This window comes from Curcuma longa, chromosome 11, assembly GCF_044706935.1.
Source record: "Curcuma longa cultivar G26 ecotype Majalengka, Jawa Barat chromosome 11, ITB_CL_G26_1.1, whole genome shotgun sequence".
NCBI classification, from domain to species: domain Eukaryota; kingdom Viridiplantae; phylum Streptophyta; class Magnoliopsida; order Zingiberales; family Zingiberaceae; genus Curcuma; species Curcuma longa.
In genome coordinates this window covers 4,602,261-4,610,752 of record NC_133871.1, presented here as the reverse complement: position 1 = coordinate 4,610,752, position 8,492 = coordinate 4,602,261, and the positions used below count along the sequence as shown (strand labels likewise).

Sequence of the window (8,492 nt, the reverse complement as noted above, 5' to 3'; positions counted from 1 at the left end):
GATGGCATGATAGATCTTTGTAGTCACCAATTGAAAACAAACTAGTTAACCTAAAAGTTCAATTTCCTAACAAACTACATGAGTATCCTTAAAAAATGAGAGCAAAAAGAGTAAAAGGCAATCATATCCTTCCTGTTAGAGCAAAATACAACTTTGCAAGAAAGAAAAAAAAATGTTAAGAGTGAAACCTGATCAAGACAGAAATTTACGCTACGATTGCCTAATTAAGCATGAGCAAAAAAGTGTGAGGTAACATAAACATTTATGGAAAGAAGCACAAAATTTCTCCGGATACAAATTTGCAGATTTTGTACAAGTATATGTGAACAAAAAAATCTAGTGTTGATGGAAAATATAAAATATTTCTTATATAAATAGAAAAAGAGCAACCTGCAAAGTAACTCTCAACCGATCTGCAGATCCTCTTCCTTAGTTACACCCCTTGCGCGTGTTCCAGCTAAACCCTCACTTGTAACATGTAAGCATTTCCGATGAAACAACTGTTCTGGCTATTCAGAATAATTTGTAAGGAAGATCTTTAGTCTCATGCAATGTAATTAACAGTAAGGATAGAATTGAGAACCTAAGAATCTACATTGGTTAACTACATTATCATAGAGATCACAGCAAGGATGCATGACAATGCGGTTTATCAACAAAAGAGATCTCAAAATGTCCACAACGTTTACAAACATAAAATCATCTTTAAAGCAAGAAATATTTTGCTTTCTTGTTATCTTCCTTTGTTTTCTTTAATGGTATCTTTAATTGGGAACTGTATACCAAAGACAAACTATAAACAACACTTGACGTTTTGTACATTAAAACTACAACCAAAAAAATTTATAAAGAAATCAGCAGATCACAGCATTTTTCAGAAAAAGCTGTGCATGTTTGTTGAACTTCCATGTGAAAATTACTGATGAGACAATTTCCATGTGAAAGTGTGTAGGGGAAAATAGGAACAAAAACATAATGGTCATAGGTCACTTGGCATTAAACAAGTTTAGGAAGTGAAGTGAAATAGTTCCTTCATGAAGGTAATTGCAACTCGTCATATACTAGAATTTGAACAAATCAAACTATTTATTTGGAAAAAAAAAATCCTCAAATGTTTTGTTCATCAACAAATTTGAAAAAACAGTAACGTCAGAATTCCGACGCATCAGACTAGGGAGGCGGCTGTGATCGCAGCTTCAGTGGCGGTGCTTGCGGCATCAGCAGCGACAGCCGCGGCTTCGGCTGCCGTGGCCGCAGCATTAGGTGTGGCGACGGCGGCGGCTTGAGCGCTGGCGGCGGCATTAGCCGCAGCGGTGACGGCTACGGTGGCGGCTGCAGTGGTCGCGGAGTTGATAACGGTGCTGGGAGTCTTCAGGAGTACGGTTACGTCAATTTCTCCACCAGCGCCGCCATCCAGGTAGAAATTTATTACCACTTGCTCAATATAATTACATAATACCTAGACTAGAAATTCAATATCCTCTGCCCGACAAGATTGCCGGCGAACTGCAGGATTATGGGTCGCACAATTCGTCACTAAATAGCGATCGATTATAATTCCGTCGCTAATTTAGTGACCGATTTTAATTCAGTCACTAATTTAACGACCGATTATAATTCAATTGCTATTTAACGATGAAATTTAAAAATCGGTCACTAAATTCGCGATAGAATTATAATTGGTCGCTAAATCCGTCATTCATGATTATTTTTGTAGTGAATCATCAATCACATTAATTTTTTTTATGTCTAAAACAAAACTAGTGTTTACGAGCATATATAATAGGGCATCTTATGATATGAACCATGCAACATGTATTCAGATAAAGTTTCATACATATAACTGATACTAAGTACTGAAATAAACCAAGTGCTTTTACTAACAAAAGAACTGCAAGACACTTAAAACAACAAACAGGGCATTACCACACGCATCTAAATATCGATTGTCGTACCCTACTAATAGCGTAGACACAGCTAAACCAGTGAGGAATATGAGAAACACCACGATGAACAATGTTTTCTCAGCACCATTAAATATATATGGAATTTTTTTATAAATATATATTTCAAAAATATTAGTAATAATAAAGGAAAAATTTACATTGTTTTTGGGAGGAGGCGACAACGTCGTTGTCCGATAGCACGATACGATGGAGGGTGAGACAGCTGTGGTTATTATATATATGTATTAATTCTTCTCGTGTTCTTCTATTCTTCTCCGTCTCTCTTCTCTCCAATATGTCTCTTTCTGAATTGTTTTGGAATATGTAAACCTAGAATAGATCGTTCTCATCCTCAGTTTAATCCTCCGTTTCTGGGTCAGCATGCGGGGAGTCAGCAGGCGGCGACTGCACTTCAGGGTTAGCAGATGGGGGTCAGCAGGTGGCGACTGCACTTCAGGGTTAGCTAGCGGCCGAATCTTGATTAAATCGATCGCTAAAAATAGCAACCGAACGTACAAATAGCGATCGAAGACTGAGAGGACTAGCGACCGAACACCGATCGATCACTTAATGTAGTGATCGATCGGTCTTCGGTTGCTATTTTTAGAGACTGAATCTTGATTCAGTCACTATTTTTAGAGACCGAACCTTCTCGTATCCATATAGATCCCATCCAAATCCAAAATTAACGATAAAATATAAATTCCGTCACTAAATATCGATCAAATATAAGTTCCATTGCTAAATTAGCGATCAAAAATAAATTCTGTCACTAAATTAGCAATCGAATATAAATTTCGTCGGTTAAAATTGCGATCAATTTGTAATCGGTCGCTATAATAGCGACCGATTATAATCGATCTCTATTTAGCTATGAAATTATAACATCGATCGCTAAATAATGACCATCGGTCTCAATGACATTGGTGCATGCACTGGGGCGGGAACCTCTTGCCTTTCACTCGAATCTGATATCTGAATTTGGAGCGATCTCTTCTTGGATTGGAGTGATCTCTTCTTGCTCATGACTGTGTATTCCGCTTGGTCCTTCAATAGCTTAATAACAAAAATAATAATAATAATTTATTTTAACATATAGTCTAATAGTACATAAACTCTGAATTTTATTACCACAACCTTCTCTTTTCCTTTATCTTTCAATTTTGCTATATCATTTCTCATAACATTTGCAGCAATATATATTTTTGAAACCTTCTTGTAAAGTGTCGAGCATATTCATCCATTTATTTATATATATCATTTGGTATTCTGTCTGATAACCTAAAGTCTATGATTTGATAGCATTATAAGTATTTTTAAAAAAAAAAGAATACAAAAAAGCCGCTAACTTACCTGTGCAGCAACAATTTCATCTTGACTACTAGTACCCCCAATTTCAAGATTAGCAGCATCCGAAGCTTCATCAATTAAAAAATAATAATAATAATAAAATATATTATAAACAATAAAATGTATCTAAATGTTTAACTAGAATAAAATATAAAGTTTTTGTATTATAAATGTGATTATTTAAAATGTTAAGTAATAAGTGGTAACAAAAATATTTATTTAATTGAAAAATTAATCAAATGCTTATTAACAAAGAAGTTAATACTTATTTATTCTACTTAGTTAGTGAGTCAATGACTTTATATTAATATAGTGACATAAATCATATTCTATTAAATTTATTGACCGAAACTTGATTTTTGACCGACCGAATTAAGTTCGATCGCTAAATTTAACGACCGAATCTTAATTCGACCGCTAAATTTAGCGACCGAATCTAGATTCGGTAGCTAAGGGTTGCTAAAACTTATACAGATATCATCCAACTCTAAAATTAGCGATCCAAGAAAAATTCGATCGCTAATTTAGCGATCGATTTTTAAATTTCATCACTAAATAACGATTGATTATAATTCAGTCGCTAATTTAGTGACCGATTTTAATTCGGTCACTAATTTAATGATGGATTATAATTCAATTGCTAATTAACGATGAAATTTAAAAATTGGTCGGTAAATTCGTGATAAAATTATAATTGATTGCTAAATCTGTCATTATTTATGGTTATTTTTATAGTGAATCATCAATCACATTAATTTTTTTATGTCTAAAACAAAACTAGTATTTACGAGCATATATAATAGGGCATCTTATGATATGAATCATGCAACATGTATTCAGATAAAGTTTCATACATATAACTGATACTGAGTACTGAAATAAACCAAGTGCTTTTACTGACAAAAGAACTGCAAGATAGTTAAAACAACAAACAGGGCATTATCACACACATCTAAATATCGATTGTTGTATCCTACTGATAGCGTAGACACAACTAAACCAGTGAGGAATATGAGAAACACCGCGATGAACAATGCTTTCTCAACACCACTAAATATATATAAATTTTTTTTATAAATATATATTTCAAAAATATTAGTAATAATAAAGGAAAAACTTACATTGTTTTTGGGAGGAGGCGACAGCGTCGTTGTCCGATAGCGCGATATATCGGAGATGTTCTGCTGGGCGTCGCGTGGGCGACAGCTGACGTAGAAATCACGTGGCATCCTGCGCACGCGGGGGCTAAGAAAAACAATCCGAGCCTCGCTAAACCCTAACCTTCCTCCGCGATTCCTCTCCTGCGACGATCCCTGTTCCTCGATTCCTCTCCTCCGCCTCTCTTCGCCGCCGCAAACCCTAACCCTCCTCCGCCTCTCCTCGATTCCTCTCCTCCGCCTCTCTTCGCCTCCGCAAACTGAGCCTCCTTCTTCCTCCGCCTCTCTTCGTCGCCGCAAACCGAGCCTCCTTCTTCCTCATTCTTCGCCGCCGCAAATCGACACCCCTGCTCCGCGAGCATTTCCTCCGCCTCCCTTCGCCGCCGCAAACCGAGCCTCCTTCTTCCTCATTCCTCTCCTGTTTAAACTAAATGTTTCCAATCCTGTTCTTCTCATGTTCTTCTAATCTTCTCCGTCTCTCTTTTCTCCAATACATCTCTTTCTGAATTGTTTTGGAATATGTAAACCTAGAGTAGATCGTTCTCATCATCAGTTTAATCCTCTGTTTCAGGGTTAGCATGCGGGGAGTCAGCAGGTGACGACTGCGCTTCAAAGTCAGCAGATGGGGGATCAGCAGGCGGCGATTGCACTTCAGGGTTAGCTGGGGGCCGAATCTTGGTTAAATCGATTGCTAAAAATAGCGACCGAACCTACAAATAGCGACCGAAGACTGAGCGTACTAGCGACCGAACACCGGTCAGTCGCTTAATGTAGCGATCGACCGATCTTCGGTTGCTATTTTTAGAGACCGAATCTTGATTCGGTTGCCATTTTTAGTGACCGAACCTTCCCGTATCCATATAGATCCCATCCAAATCCAAAATTAACGATAAAATATAAATTCCGTCGCTAAATAGCGATCGAATATAAGTTCCATTGTTAAATTAGCGATCAAAAATAAATTCTGTCTCTAAATTAGCAATCGAATATAAATTTCGTCGTTAAAATTGCGATCAATTTGTAATCGGTCGCTATAATAGCGACCGATTATAATCGATCTCTATTTAGCGATAAAATTATAACATCGATCATTAAATAATGACCATCGGTCTCAATGGCATTGGTGCATGCATTGGGGCGAGAACCTCTTGCCTATCACTCGAATCTGATATCTGGATTGGAGTGATCTCTTCTTGGATTGGAGTGATCTCTTCTTGCTCATGACCGTGTATTCCGCTTGGTCCTTCAATAGCTTAATAACAAAAATAATAATAATAATTTATTTTAACATATAATTTAATAGTACATAAATTCTGAATTTTATTAAGCGCAGTTTCCACAACCTTTTCTTTTCCTTTACCTTTCAATTTTGCTATATCATTTCTCATAACATCTGCAGCAATATATATTTTTTAAACCTTCTTGTATTCCAGCAAAGTGTCGAGCATATTCATCCATTTGTTTATATATATGATTTGGTAATCTGTCTGATAACCTGGTCTATGAGTTGATAGCATTATAAGTATTTTAAAAAAAATTACAAAAAAGCCGCCGACTTACCTGTGCAGCAACAATTTTACCTTGACTACTAGCACCCCCAATTTCAAGATTAGCAGCATCCGAAGCTTCATCAATTAAATAATAATAATAAAAAAATATATTATAAACAATAAAATGTATCTAAATGTTTGACTAGAATAAAATATAAAGTTTTTTATTATAAATATGATTATTTAAAATGTTAAATAATAAGTGGTAACAAAAATATTTATTTAATTTTAAAATTAATCAAATACTTATTAACAAAGAAGTTCATACTTATTTAATCTACCTAGTCAGTGAGTCAATGACTTAATATTAATATAGTGACATAAATCATATTCTATTAAATTTAGCGACCGAAACTTGATTTTTTAGCAACCGAATTAAGTTCGGTCGCTAAATTTACCGACCGAATCATGATTCGATCACTAAATTTAGCGACCGAAAGATTCGATCGCTAAGAGTATCTAAAACTCATACAAATACCATCCAACTCTAAAATTAGCGATCCAAGATAAATTCGATCGCTAATTTAGCGATCGATTTTGAAGTTTCGTTACTAAATAGCGATCAATTATAATTCCGTCGCTAATTTAGCGATTGATTTTAATTCAGTCACTAATTTAGCGATCGATTATAATTCAATCGCTATTTAATGACGAAATCTAAAGATCGATCGCTAAATTTACAACGGAATTATAATCGATTGTTAAATCCGTCGTTATTTATAGTTATTTTTATAGTGAATCATCAATCACATTAATTTTTTTATGTCTAAAACAAAACTAGTGTTTACGAGCATATATAATAGGGCGTCTTATGATATGAACCCTGCAACATGTATTCAAATAAAGTTTCATACATATAACTTATACTGAGCACTAAAATAAACCAAGTGCTTTTACTGACAAAAGAACTGCAAGACACTTAAAACAACAAACAGGGCATTACCACACGCATCTAAATATCGATTGTCGTACCCTACTGATAGCGTAGATACAGCTAAACCAGCGAGGAATATGAGAAACACCACGATGAACAATGTTTTCTCAGCCCCACTAAATATATATGGAATTTTTTTATAAATATATATTTCGATAATATTAGTAATAATAAAAAAAACTTACATTGTTCTTGGGAGGAGGCGATGACGTTATTATCCGATAGTGGGATACGATGGAGGGCGAGACAGCTGTGGTTATTATATATATGTGTTAATTCTTCTCGTGTTCTTCTATTCTTCTCCGTCTCTCTTCTCTCCAATATGTCTCTTTCTAAATTGTTTTGAAATATGTGAATCTAGAGTAGATCGTTCTCATCCTCAGTTTAATCCTCCGTTTTAGGGTCAGCAGGCGGGGGGTCAGCAGGCGACGACTATGCTTCAAGGTAAATAGATGGGGGTCAGCAGGCGGCGATTACGCTTCAGGATCAGTTGGCGACCGAACCTTGGTTAAATCGATCGCTAAAAATAGCGACTGAACCTACAAATAGCGATCGAAGATTGAGCGGTCGCTATATGTAGCAACCGAACACCGATCGATCGCTTAATGTAGCGACCGACCGATCTTCAGTTGCTATTTTTAGAGATTGAATCTTGATTTGATCGTTATTTTTAGAGACCGAACCTTCCCGTAACCATATAGATCTTGTCCAATTCAAAATTAACGATAAAATATAAATTTCGTCGCTAAATAGCGATCGAATATAAGTTCCATTGCTAAATTAGCGATCAAAAATAAATTTCATCGCTAAATTAGCGATCGAATATAAATTTTATTGTTAAAATTGTGATCAATTTGTAATTGGTAGCTAAATTAATGATTGATTATAATCGATCTCTATTTAGTGACGAAATTATAATATCGATCGCTAAATAATGACCATCGGTCTCAATGGCATTGGTGCATGCACTAGGGCGGGAACCTCTAGCCTATCACTCGAATCTGATATCTGAATTGGAGTGATCTCTTCTTGGATTGGAGTGATCTCTTCTTGCTCATGACCGTGTATTCCGCTTGGTCCTTCAATAGCTTAATAACAAAAATAATAATAATAATTTATTTTAACATATAATCTAATAGTACATAAATTCCGAATTTTATTACCTATCACAGTATGTGGCACAATTTCCACAACCTTCTCTTTTCCTTTACCTTTCAATTTTGCTATATCATTTCTCATAACATCTGCAGCAATATATATTTTTGAAGCCTTCTTGTATTCCAGCAAATTGTCGAGCATATTCATTAATTGTTTATATATATCATTTGGTATTCTGTCTGATAACCTGATCTGTGATTTGATATAGCATTATAAGTATTTAAAGAAAAAAAGAATACAAAAAAGCCGCCGACTTACCTGTGCAACAACAATTTCAACTTGACTATTAGTACCCCCAATTTCAAGATTAGCAACATCCTTGCGGTCCCACGGTCATTTGTGAGGAGGTAAATTGAGAAACTGCAGTTGGTCACGACGAAAGAGGGTATTGCTTGGC

The 8,492-nt window shown here is 35.5% G+C and overlaps 1 protein-coding gene across 1 annotated transcript in view; it reads right to left on the bottom strand.

Annotated features, from left to right (window-relative positions):
• Window positions 1-1,165: 1,165 nt before the first annotated feature.
• Window positions 1,166-8,492, bottom strand: part of LOC141836993 (WRKY transcription factor WRKY51-like) — an 11,208-nt gene continuing 3,881 nt past the window's right edge. Inside the window, exon 4 of the mRNA XM_074724485.1 lies at window positions 1,166-1,434. Within this exon, the coding sequence (XP_074580586.1) occupies window positions 1,166-1,434 (269 nt within the window). The remainder of the gene's footprint in view (window positions 1,435-8,492) is intronic.